The following is a 22,869-nucleotide window of genomic DNA, read 5'->3' on the forward strand; positions in this document are numbered from 1 at the left end:
AGGAAATGTTCAGGGTGACAATCTTTTGAGGACCATCTCCTCCCTTCAAGATATCGCACAAGACACCCGAGGTACAAAAGATGACCACAGAAAGCCCATTACCACCTCCATACTGCGAACACAGGGTTAGTTGATCAGAAGGCTTGAGAGAGCGTAGGGATATGGGACTGTCTGAATAGGCTTAAGAGAGACAGATGCAGGGTCTGGCCTGTGGGGAGCCCCTCCTTAGTGGAATCATCTCAACAACTTCGAAGGCGGTGGGGTGTGAACTCTAAAGAAACCTCGCATCCGCGGCAAGGGAGCCCAGCCGACTGTGGGTAGAAAACCCTCAAGCAATAGCTCCCTATACTGAATGGCCAGTGGCCTCCCGAGGCGAGCGTACTTCTGGCTCCTGTGGGCCTTGGTAATCACAATCTCCTACCTCGTGGCTTTTTTCTCCCACCTACTTCGAATTCACACTGTCAAAACTGCGTGAGGGACCCCCTGGAACTTTCCAGGAACAAGATAAACCAGTAACGACCATGCCAACGGACTCCGCTTCCTTCCGATACGGGGGCCGAGAGTGGCCAAACGCCGCCCGGCCCCCGCAGCGACCCCGAGCCGCGGCCTGAGGCCCCCAGCAGACCCGGCCCGGGGCTTAGACCGCTGTGGGCAGGAGCGGCGGGCGCCGACCTACACGGAGACTTCGGCTGGCTGGTGGCAGCTCACGCCCCGCCTCTCCTGAGCCCGCGGCCGGCAGGGGCGGCCCGGGAGGCGGCGTCGGCCTCGGGGCGGAGCCTCGTAGCTCCTCCTCGCGGGCGGAGGCCGGAGGTTCGCGGCGGCCTCCCGGTACAGACTGGTCACAAACTCGAGCGAGGTGGACGTTCCAGCCGCCTAGGATGTGGAGGTGCGGCCGCCACTCGGGGTCGCCGTCGCAGCTCCTGCTGCTGCTGCTCCAGCCGCTGCTGCTCGCGCTGTCCGGCGCTGGCGCGGCCCAGCTCTCTGTGCTCTACTCGTCCTCAGACCAGCTGACGCTGCTGGATGCGAACACGGTGCGCCAGACCGTGCTCGGCTCTAGCAGCGCCTGGGCCGTGGAGTTCTTCGCCTCCTGGTGTGGCCACTGCATCGCCTTCGCCCCGACGTGGAGGGAGCTAGCCAACGACGTGCGGGGTGAGAAGTGGAGGCCTCCCCCGACCCACCTGGGCAGGTCCCGCGAGCTGTCCCGCTAGCCTGTCCCCCTCCTCTCGCTGCTTCCCTGGCCCATCCCCTCCCCCCAATTTATAGCTTTCAAATTCTCCTGGGCTCGCAGCCCCCAGTCCTCTCCTCCTGGGTTGTCCTCTGTCAAGTCTGTCTCTTAGCTGTGAGCAGTTTCCTTGTCCCCTGTGTTCTTTCTTCCCTAGGACTTACTCCAGTCTGGCTTTGTGGCGGTACCCTTCCTTGCGCAGGGACCCCTTCTTGCCAACTTCTCTAGCTGTCGCGATGGCACAGTGCTGGGGAGAAAAGAGCTGACGTTCCTTCTACCGCCCCCATCACCTTTCTCCACCTCCATGGCTACTTGCATAGCTGGCACACACATTTCCTTTCTCATTCCTGTCTTTGAATTGGATGCTTTCCTGTTTGCCCATTTCCAATCCAGCTGCTGCCTCTAGCTCTTTAGCTTCCTGTCCACATCATTATTAGTCTTTCCCTTGGGTCTGGTCTCGCTTATCCTTAGCCTTTAATCCCACAAAACCAAACTAAACATAGGCCTGTGGTATGGCGTTGGTCCTTGCTCGGTGCTCCAGTCACTGTCCTGGACATTAAGATCATGTTTCTTTGACTCTAAAATAACAATTGTGGGACCCACTGTTCATTTAATTACAGCCTAAGGGGTAGCAGGATTAGAAAAACTACAAAATGCATAGAGATTTTTTTAAGGTGTGTTGTGTTATAGCAATGCTAAAATATTTAAATACTTAAGACCTAGAGCTGAGGGGATATGGTAATAATGGTGATTATATACTGAGTGCTTAAACAGTAAGCTTAAAGATTCCCTGCTGTAGCAGCATCTGCCTAACCCAAGTTATGGCCGTCTGTGGGGGCAGGAGTGGCACAGTGATGGACAGTAACTGGCTTCTGGTTTTGCTGCTTCTCTGTGGACTATTCCCTGGTTTGTGGTGCCAGGCAGGGTACCACAAAGCTGGCCATCTGAAGTAACCATGGATGAGAACTGTAAGCATCTCAGGGAACAGGCATTTCTAGAGATGGGCAAACTGGAACTGCGGTCCCCCTTCTGTGGGGTTAGTGGTTCTTGATAAGTCCAACTGTGTGCAAATAGTGCTTCTGTCTATCCATGTTAATTCTCAGACTTAGTCTCCCCCTCCTGTGAGCAGCTGGCAAAGCCATTACTGAAGTGGTCACATGGAATGGTGTGGAGTTTTCAAAAACAATTTTTAACAGCACTTACAAGCTTTTCCCCTACCTCCAGTTTATACTTGCCCACATGCCTCTTGGTCCCATCATCCACATGAGCAGCCCTTAACACTATTTTAATGATGTCAACACATCTGATCAGGGCAGTAGGAAGAAAGAATGTGCGCTGTGGAACTGAAAAGCTGAAGGAAGGTCATGTCGGGACCCAAACACTGTAAAACTCCCCATAGGTTTCTAAGTGGAGTCCGTAAGAGCCGTCTAATGGCAGCGCATAGACTCATTCTAGAAGATTCTTGTATTTTAAGTGTGCTGAAAGGAAAGATTAGCTTCCAGCTGACTCACATGTTTGGCTTCTTGTGCCCCGGAGTTTTCCTATGAGTTGCACATACAGGTACATACTGACATAGCCTGTTTCTGTATGAGAGTTACCATTTCCAAAAGGGGTCTTGCATGGAGAGACAGTCCTTCTCTGAAAGGAAAACCAAAAGCAAACCTTAACTTATGGAAGGAGAAACAGAGACATCAAAGTCTATGGAGATGAATCAGGGGAAAATAAGAGGTAGGGAGGTCTCAGTGGAAACTGGGGGTCTCCTCTTTTGGCCATGGGGATAAGTCATTGCTTCAGCAAGATTGTATCAGTAAGGGACGAATCTGGAGTTGACCTGTGACAGTGAGGGGCGTTCCCTGCTGAGAAGCTAGTGCTGGCTTCTGTGTTCTGAGCTGTGTGGCTGTGGGCTGGCAGAGGACTGCACTCACCACTCTGAGTCATGGCAGGCGCAGACTTCCCTGTGCTGCTACAAGTGTTTTGAACAGGAACAGAGAGAGTAGAAGATCATGGGAGCTGGGGAGACATTTATAACCCTGACCAGCTGGCTTTAGGATTTACTCTGACTGGACAGGGCTCATTTCTTAGAGAGTTGGATGGGAGGGTCTCTGGGAAGTCACTGCCTGGGGCAGAGCACTTGTTTCTGGGGGCTTACTCGCCCCTTTCTGCTCCCGAGCAGATCCTCTTGTCTTACCATATGTTTGAGGAAATGATTGGGTCTAATTGGGACCTTCATTACTATTCCCTGGCTAATCATTCAGCAAATATTTGTTTAATGACAAAACATTGATTGCATAGCAGCTGGGCCAGTGAACTCTATATAGCAGAAAAATGGGCAAACGCATGAAACCGTGTTTGAAAAGATAAGCGTGCTTCACCTATTTCTTATGGGAGGAATTGAAGTGAGGGAACAGTCACAGAAGGACAGCCTAGTTGTTACCCATTTCTCTTGTGCCAGCTCTTTGCTAAGAAGATTCCTCACCTCTACATCCTCCATTTGTTTTGGCTCTTGATTATGAAGGCTCAAATTCAAGATAGGGTAGGCCATTGTCTTGAGTCTTTGGCAAGGCACAAGTGTAGGTCAGAGTGAGTGTTTACGGTTTGAGCCAGAAACAGAAAAATGTGTCCTTTAAAAAATCAGCAGGCAAGTATGGTTATAAAAATGCTGATGGAAGGTTATTTTTCTCCTTAAAGATTTGTTTGTTTTTATTTTATGTGTGTGAGTGTTTCCCTGGCATGTGTGTCTGTGTACCACATGTATAATTGGTGTCTGCGGAGACCGAAAAGGACATTGGGTCCTCTGAGACATAGTATCAGATGGCTGTGAGCTGCCATATCAGTGCTGGAAAGCAAACCCAGGCCCTTTACAAGAACAGCAATGGCTCTTACCTCCTGAGCCATCTCTCCAACCCTTGTGGGTTCTTGCCTTAGTAGTGTCTGACTTCACAGCTTGGGCGGGAGGAGCGGTGACTCCCTGCAGGAGAGCAGCGCATACAGAACTGACGTTTGTAAGGCTGGCAGATTTGACTTTAGTGAGCATTGCTGGCTTTGAGAGCATGGATGACATCTTGTCCTTGTGTCCCTGTGATGCTTACCACAGAGTGTGGGAGCACACTCATGACAGCCAGTAACCAAAGCCTCACAGGAGTCCAGATGAGAGCATGAGCAAGGAAACTTTCTGTTGGAGCTGCAAAGGGCATTGAAGACCAACGGTCCTGGCCTTCCGACCGATGCGGATCTGAGTACCGGAGAGGAGGCATATGGAGCACACATACATTGGCCAGGAGTTATGAGGGTCATTCTTCTGCCTCTGGGCTCGGTGTTCTTCTTGCACTAAGGAGCTGAGGAGGTGACTCTGTCTGGGACTCCAGAGGACACTTGTGTATGGACACAGCAGAGTTCCCACTGGAGGTTTTCCCCTCACCCACCAATGCAAAATTTGTACCTCTCTTGGCTTCTCTTGCCATCCATCCTTTCTACTCTCCATTTTCCAGTTTACTGTGTTGCTACTAGAGAAATTATTCTGCCCAAGTCGAAATGTAGTGGGGAGTACTTCTCCTCAAGAGCGAGTTGGGGTGTGAGCAACCAAACACCAGAAAGCCCCTCTCACTGACGTCAGAGTACTTGTCTGTCCCACCACATAGCTATGCTGCACCAATGAGACAGCCAGAGAAAGAAAATTTAGTTTAAATATCTTAATTGGCTTTTATTTGTGATTCTAGAATCCTGTAAAGTCCTGATGAGCTGAGTGAGGGTGTGGCCTTACTGACAAAAGGGCTGAGGACAAGAGAACACAGAAGACAAACCAAAAAAATGTATTGGTCATTTCATAATTATTTCCTTGGAAGCTTTAGAGCAGGGGTTCTCACCCTTCCTAATGCTGCAGCCCTTTAATACAGTTCCTCATGGTGTGGTGACCCTCAACCATAAAATTATTTCATGCACTTACTTCATAAGTGTATTTTTACTATTGTTATGAATCATAATATAAATACCTAATATGCAGGGTATTTTATATGTGACCCCCAAAGGGTTGGTGACCCACAGGTTGAGAACCACTGTTTTAGACTTCATTATAATGTTGGCTAAAGCTGGCCTTTTGTGGATGTGGCTGTTATCTGTTTCCTGCTCTCTTGGGAGGTCCGATAACTTGGTTTCAACTTAGTAGCTTAGAACTTAAGCATAAGTTGATTCTATCTTGTATGGCTTATTGCCTGCCCCTGGTGCTTTAGCTCAGTCCAAACCAGTGGGCTCCTGGAAATGATATTTAACACATTAGGATCATGAATATCCAGGCATTCAGTATCTAGTGTAAAGTGCGAACCATAACTGTATATGTCATTGTGAAAAACATTCCTGCTGTGGGACATTTCACTCCTTCAGCTAATAGCATTTAAGATACCAGCCCACTTGGGCATGGTCTCTTATACTGTAAATGCAGCTGTAAAGCGTGCGCTCACCCTCTTTCTCTTTTTTATGAATAATAGAGGGTTATTTATTTAAGGGAAACTTACAGATTACTGTCCTAGATAACAGTCCTCTGCACTGACAGGAATAGAGTCTAGCAGCTGGAAGCCAGAGCCGGGAACAAGAGAGCAAGCACACACTTTACAGCTACATTTACAGTATAAGAAACCATGCCCAAGTGGGCTGGTATCTTAAAGGCTGTTGGCTGAAGAACCTCCCACACCACATCCCTTGGTCAGAACTTAACCATCATCTAACTTGCCCCAGCCCCCACCTCCACCACCCATTGAGATTGATGCTGGTCAGAAGAGGCACTGGTTTTATTTCATAGAGCACAGTTAATCACGGTATAAAGAAAGCAAGGCAAGTTGGTGGCACATGCCTTTAATCTCAGCGCTTGGGAGGCAAGGGCATACAGATCTCTGAGTTAGAGGCCAACTGGTCCACATAGCAAGTTCCAGGTCAGCTAAGGCTACATAGTGAGGCCCTGTCTACAAAGAGGATGTGGGGGGTGTTACAAAAGCCAACCAACCCAAGCATCATCTTCCCTTTGGTCCTCCACCTCTGATCTACATTGCATCCTTGTCTTCCTGCATCCCTATTGAAAAACCAGTGTAGAAGCTGTCTGTTCTGGTCTGAATCCTTTTGAAATTAGCTCCAAGGCTCAAATCCTGGGTTCAGATTTTAGATTCACCACTAATTAGCTTACCATGTCTTAGGCATGGTTATCTGATCTGTTTTCTAGTTAAGGAGAGCAGATTTGGAGATAAATGCCTTAGTACTTCCTGATCGGGTTGTTGAGAACACTGAACTAGATAAATTGAGCACACAGTAAACTCACTCCACGTGCTGATAGCACAGTCCTCCAAGTAAGGCTGCAGCCCAGGTTGCTGCCAGTTATTGAGGCTGTTTAACTGGAAGGCACAGCTATTTCTGCTATTTCTGCCGTTTTCTCTTAAGAAGGCTATACTTGGAGCAAGAACATACATATAAGGGTAATGCCCTGACCCTGGTACAGTGGGCAGAGGAACAAGTAAGTCTGTCGAGTCTCCTAGGCTCTCAAGGTAGGAGGCTTCTGAGTCCCTATCTTCATTTGCAGATAAGGGGGCGTGGTGGCCACATCACATGGTGGCAGTGGAGTGTGATGATACAGAATGTCCCGTTCTTTCCTCTTCCTATGTGGTATGTACCGATATTTCTTAAGGATAGCTGGGCCTTTCCTGTAAGTCTCTCCAGAACAAAGTTCTTCCCTAGAGGCAGAACAAAAGGGCCTAGTTTAGAGTGTGCCAGATGGCCCTAGAAGATGACCTGTATACCTCACTAGTCCTTGGTCTCCCTCTGGCAGGGACACAGAAAGGACTTAGTGTGCCATCATCTGTTATTCCGTGAGAAACTCTGAACTCAAGCTGGAGGTGACAATTGGTGAGCTCTTCTGTGACCCTTTATCTGTAAAGAAGTGGTTCTTAACCTTTCACTGAGGTCACCAGAAAACACAGACGTTTATATTACTATTTGTAACAGTAGCAAAATTACAGTAATAAAGTAGTAATGAACTAATTTTATGGTTGGGGGTCATCACTACATGAGGAACTGTATTAAAGGGTTGAAGGCTGAGAACCACTGCTTTGAAGGATGAGTGAATATTGAATGAATTCAGGCATTATCACAGACTTCTTTAACCTCACCTGCTACCTAGACTATAATAAAATTGAGGCTGGACATAAAGAGAAAGTACCAAGATCAGAGCAGTCATGAGCTGAAAGCTGGTCCCTGGTCTGGGTTGAGTGCCTACTGTGTGCTGGGTAAAGGTTGTTTGGCAACAAGGAGTCTAAAAAAACGAAAGACAGAGGTGTACACACCAGTCATTGTGGGTCCGAACTTTGGACACATGAGGCAGCTCTCCTTGGGAGAAAGTAGTAGTCCATTTGAGTCAGATCTGACAGGGGAGTCTGCAGAGAGGGAGTACCTGGAGACATGTGAGCAGCGTGCTGTCAGGGAGGGAGGACACCTTTGGCTTTGCTTTGGAGTAATGCTGAGAGGGAATTAGATATGTGGAAAGAGGCCAGATCTTCTAAGATCCTCAGAACTGCCAAGGAGTATGAGTAGAGGGTGGCACAGTTAGAACCACAGAGAGAAAAGACGAACTGGCAGCTGGAGAGGCTGGTGATGCAGAACCACATTAGAAGTAAGTTGTATGTGGTTATTCCAAGAGCCCTGTGGGAGATGCAGTACCAGCTCACTGGGTGTGGAGGGTAGCTTAGAAGGGAAATGAGTAAAGAACCCAGATCAGGTGTCCAGGCCACTTAGAGCAGGACAAGGAAGTGATGGCTCGAGTAGGGGAAGATACTCAGGAGGGAGTGTAGACAGGATTTGGAGTCAGGTGAGCAAATCCCTGTGGACAGGCTATTGACTGTTCCTACCAGCAGTAGGGCGAGGCTTGACCCACAGGACTAATCTCTTTAATGCCTCAAAGCTTGGAGGTCTGTGCTATATAATTTGACACTGACCACAGCTTCCCCAAGGTTTATGTGGTCTCATGGATATGTGTTCTGCTCTGTGCTGGAATAGACCTGGCACCCCTGACCTGAGTTAGAGCTCGGGGAGCTGTTAGTATGAATTGATTTTCTGTCAGTTTCTGGTCTGTGCCATTATTTGCTCTGCTAGTTACTTCTCAGGGAGAAGTCGCTAGGTCTGGGGCCTGAAGAGGAAACTTGACCAGTCTTCCTGACTGTTGGTTGCCCTGCGGCTTCCTCTCCTGGGGTTCCTGGATCTCCTGCTTTCTTTCTCCCCACAAATTTCTTTCTGGAATTTGTGCCTCTGTTTTGGGGTAGCTTGCTGGGGAATATAAGCTCCCAAGGTATGTTCTACTTTTGGGAGCTGATCCCCATCTTAGGTGACTCTTCAGGGACAAAGGCAGTACTAGGGCCTTTCCTGGGGGCCACACTCCTTATTTGTCTTTCTTAGCTCCTCCAGCCCCATGCCACACCCACTAAGCACAAAGGGAGCATAGATGCCTTTACCAGGCAACATACCATGCTATTTAACTGCATCCTAGGTCTAGGGCCTTTCTCGTGAGGCTCTGCCTAAATGAAGACTGAGGGAACTGTCTCAGAGGTCAGTTTTTGAAGAGAATATGCCCTTCCTCAGAGGAGTTTGGGGGGATTAATGGCTGTGGGGTTTTAGATGGAAGAGCTAGCTTCTCTCACTTACTGGAATTATCTGTCCTTTCAGACTGGAGGCCAGTACTGAATCTTGCTGTCCTGGACTGTGCTGATGAGACCAATAATGATGTCTGCCGAGACTTCAACATCGCTGGCTTCCCTACTGTGAGGGTATGTGGCGAAGAGGGGAGCTGGGGATGGCTCCAGCTGAGCAGATAGCCCCTGCTCTGCATTCCCTGCTATCTCCCTGGGCTTCTGAGCTCCAATGAACTCTCTGATGCTTCTGGGCCTGAGTCTTTAAAGTCCTGGCTTCTGGAGTACTGTCCACCCTCTGGTGCACTGTTTTAGAGAGAGGCAGAAAAGGAGGTGCTTGCTCTTCGTCCTGAGAAAGTCTGTCTTTATGACAGAGATGGCATGTGGGAATGCTAGGGTGGGAAGATTTCTGCGTTGTGTTGTAATGTAGTCATCACACAGGCTAGTGAGTGCTGCTAGCTCTCAAGGTCATTTTCAGTTCCCACTTCTGACCTCCCACTCTTGGAGGCCTGATCATACTCTACAACCTTTCTGTAGACAGGATCATCCTCTGGGCCTATTGTTCTTCAGAGACACTGGGATACTTCATCCTTATCAAGGAAAAGCTTTGACACAGAAATATGCCAGCGTGGCTTAGGGGATCGCCTCACCCCCATAGTCGAAATGTGCAGTGCTTCATTCAGATGGCAGAGTTTCCAGGGACAGAAGTCACCAACATCCAAGGCATGCGGGTCCTCATACTCCAGCTCTGGAAGTACACATTCTCATGAGCTTTCTGATGATCCTCCGTCAGTGATCATAGGAGACCAGTGATTCTTTTAAAAAATAGTTTTTAATATCCAGGTAGTGGTAGCACACACTTTTAATCCCAGTGCTCAGGAGGCAGAGGCAGGTTCAAGGTCAGCCTGGTCTGCAGAGTGAGTTCCAAGGCATCCAGGACTACACAGAGAAACCCTGTCTCAAAAAAAACAAAAGAAAAAAATAGTTTTTAATTTTATGTGCCTTGATGTTTGGCCTGCATGTGTGAGGCTGTTGATTCCCTAGAACTGGAGTTATAGACAGTCTAGAGAGTTATAGACAGTTGTGGACTACTGTGTGACTGGGAATTCCAGGTCCTCTGGAAGAGCAGCCAGTGCCCTTAACTTCTGAGCCATCTCTCCAGCCTCCCAACAAGTTAATGTCTGGACAGTTACCATGGTTCTTAAAAGTCCAGAATGATGCAGTTGTAGCAGTTAGGGGAAGGGTCCTCCCAGGGCTCAGCCCTGCCCACAGAATGACAGCTACATAAGCAGTTTCTCTATAACCACTAAGAGTAATCAGGAGATGCCTTTGAAGGCTGAAATGCCGAATATTATCCCTGGGACAATGTATCTCTGATTTCAGGAACCTCAAGTTTCAGTCCAGTCTACAAGTCTGATCACTTAGCAGTTTCATCTGCAGGAGTGCCCATCTCTGACCCCCACTGGACTCAGAGGCTCCCCACCCCAGAGTCATCACTTCCTAAATGGTTACCACTTAAAATCAGGACCCAGGCCATGTTCTCAGACCAGGTTGCTTTGAGGAACAGTGTGGCAAAACAGTGTCTACTGCCACATCCCCCAGGATGCTCTTAGCAGTCACCCCTCTAAGTAGAAAGTCTCCCTGGCAAAGACATTGCTTGTCCTTTTCTCCAAGATGTGTAACAAGGTATTTCAGTGGGGATGCTCTGTGCAGACCCAGAGTGAGCGATACTAAGTGGGAAGCTGTAGGAACCCCAGTGTAGCAGCTGAAGCCATCATCCATAGTGAGCCCTGAACCCTGGGGGTTAGCTACTGTATAGCTCACAGGGAGACCATTCAGGACATGAGTTGGGGTTCAGTAGGCCCTGACACCTGGAGCTTTCTGTTCAGCCAGGGAGCGGCCAGATATAGGGTGTGAGGAGGAGGCCAGGTAGGTGCAGGTTCAGAGGCTCCTCAGCACCTACTGAAGTCACGCAGTACACGCAGCCTGGATGCCTTAAGTGACTAATCACCTTACCTGCCCAGCTGACTGTGGGAGAGCCTGGGAGGGACCTTACCTAGTCCTTCTGGCTTTCCTTTATTTCCAGACCGGTAGCACCTGACTGGGCCAGTTCAGTAGACAGCTGTCCATTTCCTAAGCTCTTGTCTGGCCTCCCTTGGCACAGCTTTGCTTCCCTGAGGAACCTGCTGCTTAGTTTCATCTGAGAAGAAGCACCCAGTGCCCTGTCCTTAGCGCTCTAGAAGATGGCCAGGTGGTTCACGCTGTTGCTGGGCCTCTGCTGCAATACTCTAAGCAGTGCCTTTTAGATGACCTCTTTAAATGACTACTGTGACCTGCACTAAGAAATGTGCATTTCCACTTTGGGTATATACAAAAGGACATGTGCTCAACCATGTTCATAGCAGCCTTGTTTGTCATAGCCAGAACCTGGAAACAATCTAAATGTCCCTCTACCAAAGAATAGGTAAGAAAAATGTGGTACATTTGGAGTACTACACAGCAGAAAAAAATAATGACATCTTGAAATTTGCAAGCAAATGGATGGAGCTAGAAAACATCATATTGAGTGAGGTAACTCAGACCCAGAAAGACAAATATCATATGTACTCACTCATAAATGGCTTTAGAAATAAAACAAAGAAAACCAGCTTACAATTCAGAACCCCAGGGAACCTAGACAACAGTGAGGACCCTAAGAGAGACATGCAAAGATCTAATGCACATGGGAAGTAGAAAGACAAGATCTCCTGAGGAAATTGGGAGCATGGGGACCATGGGAGAGGGCTGAAGGGGAGGAGAGCAGAGAAAAATATATAGCTTAATAAAATCAATAAAAAAGTGTGTATTTTACATTGTGATCCTAAATTTGGTTTGTGTTAACTATTGGTAAAGTAAAAGTTTAATGATATTTTTTGTTTCACTTAAAAAAAAAAACATGACTGTCCCTCGCTAAAGTGACTACTTTCCAGCTTACTGCTAGGTTGTTTCTAGCATGTTTTAAATCAGTACTCACACGTTTCAGATCTCAGTCTTGCTATGAAAACCTAAAGTGCCAGGTTCCCTAAAAAGCAGAACACATTTGAAAAGTCAGCCTTCCAGCCAGATGGTACTACTGCCCTGACTACTGCCCTGACTACTGCCCTCCCGGGGCCAGGCCCTGTCTTTGCTCACTACCCTTACAGGTTGTGAGAGCCTGAGGTGAGGACCACGGTGGGACATGCCATTCTAGTGCGTGACATGGGTCAGTGCTCTTTTTCTCTGCCTCCGGCCCTTGCCAATGAGCACACTTTGGTCTCCCAGTGGTCCAGCCAGTTTAGAAAGTCCCTAGCCCTGAAGGCCAGGATCTTGCTCCGTCAGGTCCCCATTAGGCCAGAGTAGAAGAAAAGAAAGGCGCAGGGGGGAGGGAGGTGAGTTTGCAGTGGGTTTGGGCTGAACAAGCAGTAGGCCAGAGCAGTGCCCCTCGTTAGGTGTGAAGGCCTACTTAGTGGTCTCTGAAAAGATCACCAATGCAGATGCAAACTTACTGTTCCACTGCTCACTGTGTGTGGCAAAGGAAGTCACTTACAGGCTCGACCAGAGTCTCAGATTTCCAGTCTGTAAAAATGGGTGAACACTGTCTATTAATAAGATCGCCAAGTATAAGAAAGGCCTTACTTGTGGAAGTGCCCAGGTACTGGCATTTTGTGGGGCTTTGTAAGTGTTAGTTTTCTTCTTGTTTCTTGTCCCCTGGATCTAATGATAGTTTCTGTGTGGTGGGTGTATCCTAGGCACAGAGTAGCTTGGGCAGGGAAGGTGAGAAATGGCCCCCTCTTATGGGCAGAACTGTGTGGCATGTTGCACAGAGGCTCGTGTTCAGGGGTGAAGTAGGGCAAGGGAAGTAGGACCCCAAGAATGGCAGGTCTTTGAAGGCCAGACAGAGTATGGAGCGCTGTGGAGTGCAGAGTCTGGGCTGTTGCTTTATAGAACTCTTACTAGAAGCCTGTAGCCAGATGGTGAGTTTTCAGGAGGAGAGAGGGAATTCAGGTCTCCTACCTCCGCTGTCATCCAGCCATCCTCTACACTGATCTTTCACAGCACAGAAGCTAAGAAGCTAAGGCAATTGGTCTTTCTGAGCTCAGAATAAAATACTTGTAGACTTGATTATGTTTCTGAAAACTGGTCCTATATGCTTGACTCCAGTGCCATCACCAGTCTTCCTGGAACTCTGTTTAGCTGTTGTCTTGTATTGTGCTAACAATTGTCATGCTATTGTGGAAAGACCATAGCAGCAAGTCTAGGGAGACAGAAGTGCCTTCCTGTCTCAGGGCTGGAGAGATGCCTCAATGATTAAAAGCCTTGTTGCTTTTACAGAGGACCCGGGTTCAGCTCTCATTACCTCCATGGTGACTTAAAACCACCCTTAGCCCCAGGGTATCCAATGCCCTTTTCTGACTAATGCAAGTGTCAAACACATGCATGGTATATATACATACATGCGGGAAAACACACATACGCATAACATAAATTGGGGCGGGGCGGCGGGGGGAGACCCTGAACAAATGAACTGCTGCCTGTTGTCATCTTTTCAGGGGTAATTGACCTCAGTAGGCACACACCTCCAGTGGCTGACTTAACAAGGATGTATTTTCCTAAGAGGACAAAAATGTGCCCTGACTAGATTTCCTCTTGAGCTTTCGAGATGATGAAAGGGCTATGGCTGCTGGACTGGACAGCTAGGATGCTAGACACTATACCAGGCACAGTGGGGCTTGCAGTGATGTATAAGCTGTTAGCACTACCCAAGTCAGGCAGGTGGGTGGGCGCCTTAGTCACTGTTCTGTTGCTCTGAAGAGACACTATGACCAGGCAACTCTTACAGAGATTTAACTGGGCCTTGCTTACAGTTTCAGAGGGCTAGTTCATCATCATCATGGTGACATGTAGGCAGGCACACTGCTGGGAAAGTAGTTGAGGGCTATGTCTTGCTCTGCAGCCTGTGGGAGGTGAGGAGACAGACACTGGGCCTGGCATGGGCTTTTGAAACCTCAAAGCCCATCCCCACCTCCTCACCCACCTCCCCCATCCCCATGACAACAAGGCCACACCTTCTAATCCTTCTCAAATAATGTCAGTCTCTGTTGACTAAGCATTCATACATATGAGCCTGTGGAAGACATTCTTATTCAAACCACCACAGTGAGTTACTAGACCTAAGTTCAGGTAGAAGGTCATTGTGGTTGAAGTGTATGGCATGGTGGAAGGTCAGTTTGGGTTCAAATCTGGAAAGAAATGCCTTAAATGTATTGAGTTTGGATCTTACTCATAGCCCATGTAGACGTATGGCAATGGGAAGAGGAATCCCATAATTATTCCTTAGAGAAGGAAACAGTGGCAAGGAGGAAGACAATTGAATACAAGATTGAGAGGCGCTCTCTCTCTCTCTCTCTCTCTCTCTCTCTCTCTCTCTCTCTCTGTGTGTGTGTGTGTGTGTGTGTGTGTGTGTACTTTCAGGAGTCAGTTCTCTCCTACCATGTAGATTCTGGGATTGAACTTGGGCAGTCAAAGTTGGCTGTGAGCTCCTTTGCCTATTGAGCCACCTCGCTGGCTGAGGATTGACATCTCTGACTCATGAAGAGAAAGCAAACAGGGACTAATGTAATAGATCAGGAACTAAGTTTTCACTTATTGGCCCTGGTCTAGACAAGATGAGAGGTTTTGTTGGCAGGTGACAATGCTGTTGAAGAGGTATCCCCAAGGCAGAGGCACAAGACTCGCCAGATGACTAGATGGATGGGGGTTGTAGGGAAGGGACACGCTAGTTTGGGAAGCAGGGAGGAGTACTGATTGCTGGGCGAGATAAAACACAGGTGCAGAAGTAGGTTGGTGTGTGGGTAGGGGTGCCTTGACACCTCTGTGGAGTTTACCAGGAGGAACCAGAAGTCTAGGACAGGTAAGGACCTGAGACACAGGCTCAGATAGTCAGTCAGCTGAGCAAAGTGAACTACTTGGCAGTAGAGAAACAGCAGCTTTGTTTTTAATTCTTCCATTCATTCATTTGAAAGTATAAACTGAGCCCGTCTTCCTGATGGGGCCTTTGAGGGCTTTTTAAATGAAGAATGACATGATTTGATGTGTAGCAGCAGGAGAAAGACTAAGAGAAGCTGGTGGTAATGACAGTGACCCAGGAGAGTAGCCAGGGGCAAAGTTAGGACAAGGGCTAAGAGCCAAGAAGGGCTAACAACCAGGGAGGGTGGCAACATGAAAAAGAGAGGGAGGGGGAAGGAAGAAGGGAGGGAGAAAAGAAGAAGGAAGGAAGACAGGAAAGAGATAGTTTCAAGAAAATGTGCATTAGAAACAAAGCGAGGCAGGGAGGTGGGAAGCAGCGAACAGGCAGTGCCTGGGGTGCTTGGGACCGGCTAGGGAGAGTCACCACACAGCTTTCCTGAGTGATTTCAGCTGAGTGGTGGGCTCTGAGGAGTGGGGAGAGATTTGGGGAGCAGAAGAGATTTGGCAGTGCAGGAGAACAGGAAATGCAGTGACTGGAGAAAGAAGGAAGGCCTGCCTGTTGTCCCGCCCTTCTTCCCTTCTGTGCTACAGTTTGCATGAGCCTTCTTAAGATCTCTTTATAGCCTAGGAGAGGAGCTGGTAGAGAAAGGGTGTAATGAGAAAGACATTAGAGGTGTGGAGGCCGCTTTCTCAGAGGATAATACTGTCCTGAAGGTGGATAGGAAGCTTCTGAATGCTGAGAAGGCCACGTGGTCATGGCACAGAACTTCCTTTATCATGCACTTTGTGGACATAGGCAAGAGCCCTGCAGCCATCTTGTCCCTTGGGCAGAAGCCCAGGTTGTAAGTTGCCTAGTGCTCTCTCTGCCCTCTCACTCTGACAACAGACTGTCACACATATGGGGAAAGAGGACAACATGATGTCGAAAGGGGTCCATGTGCTGCAGTCTTGTTTTTCTGGGGCACAGGTCCACTACTCTGTAGGTTCTGTCCTGGATTCTTGACCCTTGGCCTAGTGCCATGACGGCTGGGAGTCTCAATGAGGACACACTGGCCTCAGAGACCCATTTCTAGGAAAAGGCAGAAGGACAGATGGGTACATGGAAAGCTAACATGTGCCAAGGAGTCACTTTCTTCTTCAGATGGCCTGCATGAAGGCCATCGGTGACTTTTCTCTCACTGAATAGCTTACATAGCAATGTGCAGGTACCAGTGCTTCATGGAGCTGGTCTCTAGTGAAGTTTCCGAGCTGCTGCCTCGGGTTTGAAGAGTGCTCTGGCACTGGAGGGGGATTGAATGTGAGGACACTAGATAAGGTCCCAGAACAAAATCTCAATGATCTCACTTACAGGTGAAGAAGGTGGGACTGAAAAAAGATAAGTAGTCTGTCCAAAGTCACCCAATTTAAACACAGGCCCACCTGACATCACCGCTGACTCTTGTCTGTTTGTTTGCAGTTTTTTAAGGCCTTCTCCAAGAATAGTTCTGGAACAACATTGCAAGGTGGGTGCTCTGACTCTGGCTGCTGTGTTGGCATTACCAGTATCTTCTCTCTAGCCCTTCTGCTTTTACCTGGGTCCTTAGGGGGTCAAGGAAACCCTTCACAAAGGTAAAGAGGTCCCCAAGAGAAGTCTGTTTTCCCACATATGTCTCCTTAGTCAGCCCGGGAGATGCCTCAGCAAAGCCCATTTGAGCAGCCCTTCAAGTGTGACCTCCAAAGTCCTGGGTTTGTGGGTGGGACACCATCTTCCCAGAATAGCCCTAAACTGGCAGCCAATTCTAAGGGACATCATTCTGTCCTCAGGATCCTTGACCCTTGGCTGAGTGCCATGACAGGCTGGGAGTTCTCACTGAGGAGACACCAGCCTCAGAGACCTATTTCCAGGAAAAGGAGCAGGGGCACATGGGCAAGCTGACACGTGTCAAAGAGTCACCTTGATCTTCAGATGGCCTCCGTCGGTGACGTGTCTTTGCTAACTAGTTAGCTCCCAGTGCGATGGGCAGGGATGGGGCTTCTTGCTTTGCTTTAGGCCACAAGAGCCCTCACCCCACCCTCTTCTCAGAGGAGGGCTGGCATGTGCTTCTTCTTGGAATTGGTTTGGGGAACCTTGTTTGTGAGTGAAACTGACAAGGATACAGGAGTCTGTTCTGTTCTGATGCCCTCTTTCTGTTCTCATTTGTAGTGGCTGGTGCTAACGTGCATATGCTACGTAGGAGGCTCATTGATGCTCTGGAGTCCCACCGTGACAAATGGCCCTCAGCCTGTCCGCCTCTGCATCCTGCCAAGTATTTTGGGTTGGGGCAGGCTTAGAGTAGTATCGGCCAGGGGCCCTAGCATGGAGAAGGTGTTGGGAGCCACGGGCAGAGGACCCGCGTTGACTCTTCCTGTGCCCTTTACCCATGGGTAGATACACCAACATGCCAGACATACTGCAGAGCAGCTGGTAGTGACTTCTTCCTTTGAGGGCTGGCTGAGGGTTGAGGGGCCTGAAGAAAAGTGTGTGATGGAGTTCTCCAGATCATGCTGCTGCTGCTCCTGTCGGATCCTCAGGAGTGTTTGTGAGTGTAGGATGTTTTCTCTGGCCTAGTCCAGGGAAGGCCACTGGCAAGTGAGAGGACAGAGGAGATCAGATTTGGAAGAAAAGGCTAGGATGTTCAGAAGAGTAAAGCCCTGTTTGTAAACTGAAAATGGTCAACTGGTCAGCTGGTATTGACTCCTTTATCATCTTCCCCAATTCCTTATCTTCCTGGAAGGTCTTATAGAGACCTTGGGCCAAGTATATATTCCTAATGTAGGTTAGACTCCATCTGTGGTGACTGTTGCCCCCCCAGATAAACATTTTAAAAGAAGGGAGGATTTGTTTTGACTCATTATTTTAGAAGTTTCAACACATGTGACAAGAGCCATTATTTGGGGTCTGAGATGATACAGAATATCATGGTAGCCAGAGCTGCACGTCTCATGGCAGCCAAGCAAGAACAAAAAAAAAAAAAAAGAGTTCAGGACAATATAACCCCCAGGGACATGTGCACAGTTGTGTTGTGTATTTATTCCAACTAGATCCTACCTCCTGATTCTGCCATCAAATACAAAGCCATACGCTGGGTGATCTACTGATCAGAACCCTCATGAACCTCAGTGATTGGACCACTGGCAGAGAACTAAGCCTTCAATGCATGAATCTTTTCTGGGGACATTTCATATCCAAGCCATAACGTCATCCCTCTAGAAAATGCACAGTAGCCTGTACCCCATTCCTTTTTTCCATTTCCTCATGGCTGTGTCTCTGTCTCATTCTCTTACACACACCCACACCCACACCCATATACACACACACACATTCACACACACACACACACACACAGAGAGAGAGAGAGAGAGAGAGAGAGAGAGAGAGAGAGAGAGAGAGGTCCTTTATAGTACATTTTCTGTACTGGGAACCTTAAAAGCAACAAACTGGCCAAATCTGTCAACCTGTCTCAAAGTGATCCTTTTGATGCCCTTAGGAAGAATATAGGCAGATACACGTGATGAAACTTGAACTGCCTCTTCCAGAAGGCTGAGGACTTGCTCCTCTGCCAGCCTAGGGTAGGTATGAGGATGTGGTCAGAGAGACTGGCCACCTAATGCCACCCAGAGGTTGATGTTATCTACAGAACTTCTTTTGTGTCTCTCTGGCATATCCGTTCATACTGACAACAGGTTGGATTCTAGCATTGACCTGACATCACCCTTTCTGTTTGGAGGTATGTGCTCCATGTCCTTGGTTAAGAGCAGGGAAGTAAGACACCAGGGTGAGAATAAAGGAAGGTGCATCTCCCCTTACCCATGTGCCTTGTCGCCTGACCTCCTCTCATGCCTATGCTGGGTGCTGTCTTTTAACTGGAATGAAGAGACGTAATTTTCTTTGAGTTTTTAAAAACACCTGTAGCTTAGTTCTCTGGTTGAGAGATAGAATTTACCTTCTTAATCATTTCTATCCAAGAAGGCTGGGCCTCATTCTCCTCACCTTGAGCAGAAGAGGTTGGATTCATTGGCTTCTACATTCTCCAGACCCAGGACTCTAGGTCATTGCTTCCCTGTTCAGAGAGGAAAGCGTTGCTCTCCCACTGGTCATGACTTGCCGTGGACCAGGGCTTGCATTTAATGGGTTCTAATCACCAGTCTCTTAGGGAACCAGTAAAACCGTCTTCAGTAAGCTTGGGCCTTACCCAGAACGTGGAGACAGCTGGTCTGCCAGCATCCCCACCACTTCTCCCCAGCCTGCCTCCTGTTTACTCCTGACTCCTAAAAGGGACAGAAAGAAAAATATAAGACAATAAAACCCAAGGTGGGTCAAATGAGAAGATTAGGTAGCATGAGTGGCATCCTCTGAAACTGAAGGTTTGGTGTCCTTCCACTGTGGGCTGGCAGAGGGAGGCCGCAGGGTTATGGTGTGCTGCATTGGAAGTCCTCAGCCTTGGGGGTCTTCACCTCATTTCCACGGGCTATCGGGCTATGGAGGAAAAGTGACCCCATTCATCTCTTACAGGATGAAGGAGATCAAAGAATTCTTTGCAAAAAATAACACAGAGTACCTGGCCCTGATCTTTGAAGACAAAAACTCCTACGTGGGCAGAGAGGTGAGCTACTCAGCCTCCCTGAGTCTCAGAAGAGTCCCTGGGGCAGACAGCTGGTCCTTGTACACCTGTTAGCTAGGCACTGCCTGACCCCTGCTGGGGCATATGGGAAGTGTAGCTACCTTTCCACTTGAAAAGTTAGTGTCTGTTCTCTCCTCTCTCTGAAACTAAAAGTAGTACCTGCTGTTTATTGAATCTAGGACTAGATACCAACACATATCTGCTAATCCCTAAACTTCAGAAAGCAGGATAATATGTCTGGGATCACACGGCTAGTAATGTGGAAGAGGGCATTTTGACTCAAAACCTGTATTGTTCCTTCACTGCCCTAACTACATAGAATTGGGATTAAAAGGGGGGAGGGGAGAGAGGAAAGCAGATACATGAGAATTAACCTGGTCCTTCCTGAGGAAACTGGATCCTTGGCCAGCAGTTCAAGGAATATTTTTGGTCAAGTTGCCCAACTTTTTCTGAGCCTTATTCCTAGCTATTGAATAGAAGTAGCTATGTTTAGTCATATTAGAAAGCTCAGTAAGGCAATTTAGATAAAGAGCTTGAATGAGTGGCCAGCTTGCAGAGGGACTTTATAAAGATTCACCTCTTCGCCTGCCATAGAGAGCACCCACTATGGTGCTGGTTCACGGACTTACCACAGATGGCTTGGGAGCCTTTCTTGGTGCCAGGTGGGTGTGCCAAGACCATGCTGTTCCAAGACCATGTTCTAAGCTGGGAGAAGAAACCTGAGGGGGTGATCTTAGATCTTTCCTTGCTGATGACCTCTGGGACCTTTCAGCTCTTCAGAGTGTAGTTAGGGGAACTGCCAGCAGTTCTCTTAGAGTGCCTGGCCCTCCGGGGTCCCTATCTGTGTCTTGATTAGGCCTGTCAAACACAGGTGGTTGACAGATGCTGATTAGAATCAGTTCTCCCTTCACCACACACTACATCACTCAGTTCTACACTGTGCTTCCTCAGCTACAAAACAGGACTGTTTACTATTACTGTCCTACTTACAGAATAGCATTGGGTTTGATTTGGTTTTGTTGAGATAGAATTCCACATAATTCAGGCAGACCTATGACTCACTAGGTAACTGAGACTGGCCTTGTCTTGGTCAGTGTTCTATTGCTGTGAAGAGACACCATGATCACAGCAACTCTTATAAAAGAAAGCATTTAATTGGGGCTGGCTTACAGTTCAGAAGTTTAGTCCATTGTCATCATAGCAGGGGCATGGCTGCATGCAGGCAGAGAGGGTAGTGGTGAAGTAACAAAGGATTCTATATCCTGATCCACAGGCAGCAGGAAGACAGAGCCCTGGGCCTGGCTTGGACTTTTGAAACCTCAAATCTCCCTCACTGCCCCCCTCCACTTCTTCCAACAAAGCCACACCTCCTAAACCTTTTAAATAATGCCACTCCTTAAGCGTTTAAATATATGAACCTATGGGGACCATTCTTTTTTTTTTTTGTTTTGTTTTTTTTTTTTTATGGGGACCATTCTTATTCCGACCACCACATTCCACTCCACACCCTGGCCCTCACAGGCTTATTGCCATATCATAATGTGAAGATGCATTCAGTCCAACTTCAGAAGTCCCCATAGTCTCAACACTGTTTAAAAGTCTGAAGGTCAAAGTCTCTTCTGAGACTCATAGCAGTCTCTTAACTGTAACCCCCTGTAGAACCAAAATAAAAAAGCAGATTACATGCTTCCAACATACAATGGCACAGGATATACATTACCATTCCAAAAGAGAGGAAAAGGAGCATAGTGAGGAAATACTGGACCAAACAAGACTGAAAACCATCAGGGAAAACTCCAAACTCCGCTCTTCATGTCTGATATCAAATTGCTCTTCAGATCTCCACTCCTTTTACCTGTGTTGACTGAAACCCACTTCTCTCTCTTGGGCTGGTTCCACTCCCTGTTCGCAGCTCTCCTTGGCAGGTATCCCATGACTCTTGGCAACTCCAGCATCCTGGGATCTCTTGAAGGCAACCCAGGCTTCAGCTTCACAGCTTCAGGAAATCGTCTCTCTGGGCCTCCATACAAGGACTCTGCTGACACACCTGGCCTCAGAGGCTTTCCTTAGCTGTGGAGAGAGTCCACACAGCCCATTTCTTATGTCCTCGACTCTGAAGCTGCCCTTCTGCTGTTTGCTGGACTTGGAACCAACCCCCTCCTTCAGTCACAGCTTCACAGCTTTCTATTTCCACGGTTTCCTTAGCTGCTTCAGCTTTCACTCAGCTGGACCTTTTCAGAAGCTTAGCTGGGTGGGGGCCTGGCCTGAGGCCATTCCCTTTATTTATTTATTTATTTTTTTAAAGTCCAGCTTTTCTTTAACCTTCTCTTTGAGCAAAGGACTTAGCTCCATTACACTTCCTGGTTGCTCCTTTTCTCCTCAAACTGTATGTTTTGTATCTTTTCCTTGCTCAGCTTGTTCTTTTTTATTATAGATGGACTGAGAGTGACCCTTAACAGCCACACGTCAGAGTCAATACCAGCTTGCCTTGAAATCTCCTCTGCCAGTCATTAACCCAAAACTCTTATTTAGCCTCAGGTCGATTCTTTGGACATGTGCAGAAAACAGCCACATTGTTTGCCAACATTTCACAAGAATAGTTCTAGGACACTTACTCATATTCTTCTCTGAACCCTCTTGTGCTGGACCATTATAACCTACATTGCTTTCGGCCCCACTGCCTTCCACGTCCCTACTAGTATAGTATGGCCCATTAAGCCTTGCTTATTGTGTTCGGCTGCTTTCCTAATCCAAAGTCCCATTTTGCCAACAAGCAACAGGGTCAGGTCTGTCATAGCATAGTGCCCTGCTCCCTGGTACCAACTGGACCACTCCAGGCCTTGAACTCATGCCTTTCTCGCCTCCACCTCCCAAGTGCTGGGACGACAGGTATGTCCCACCATGTCCTGGTGTGTGTGTTCACACAGGCATCTGCATGCCACAATGCACACGTGGAAGTCAGAAGGGAAGCTCAGACGTCAGTCCTTACCTTCTAGTGTACTTGAGGCAGGGTCTCTCGTTCACTACTGCATGTGCCAGACTAGCTGGCCTGTGTGCTTCTGTGGCTTTTCCTGTCTTCACCTCCATTTCCCCATAGGCATAGGGTTACAGATGCCTGCTACCATCCCCTCTTTTACATGAGTTCTGGGCATCTGAAGTCCAGTCCATCTACCCAGCCTAAATTATATATTTTTAATAAATAACATATATGTCTACCACGTGCTGGCCATTATTACAAGCATTTTAATGAGTTTAGTCAGTGCAATCTTCATAACAGCCCTTGAAGATTTCTGTTTGTTACTGTTGTCATCATTATCATTCTGCAGGTAAGGAGGTCGAGTCAAGGGCAGATTGGTCCTGTAGCATC

General features: G+C 48.0%; 1 protein-coding gene across 2 annotated transcripts in view; it reads left to right on the top strand.

Moving 5' to 3' along the window:
• Positions 1-800: 800 nt before the first annotated feature.
• Qsox1 (quiescin sulfhydryl oxidase 1) overlaps positions 801-22,869 on the top strand; it is a 35,708-nt gene continuing 13,639 nt past the window's right edge. Inside the window, exons 1-5 of one of the 2 annotated variants that reach the window (XM_041662839.1) lie at positions 801-1,149; positions 8,915-9,015; positions 16,319-16,364; positions 17,045-17,147; positions 19,394-19,484. In XM_041662839.1, coding sequence (XP_041518773.1) covers positions 879-1,149; positions 8,915-9,015; positions 16,319-16,364; positions 17,045-17,147; positions 19,394-19,484 — 612 coding nt within the window. In that variant the 5' untranslated portion in view covers positions 801-878. The remainder of the gene's footprint in view (positions 1,150-8,914; positions 9,016-16,318; positions 16,365-17,044; positions 17,148-19,393; positions 19,485-22,869) is intronic. The other variant, XM_041662840.1, reaches the window with a different exon arrangement.

The sequence above is a fragment of the Microtus oregoni genome, unplaced genomic scaffold, assembly GCF_018167655.1.
Source record: "Microtus oregoni isolate MIOR12 unplaced genomic scaffold, Mior012 000013F_ref0000133, whole genome shotgun sequence".
NCBI lineage: Eukaryota > Metazoa > Chordata > Mammalia > Rodentia > Cricetidae > Microtus > Microtus oregoni.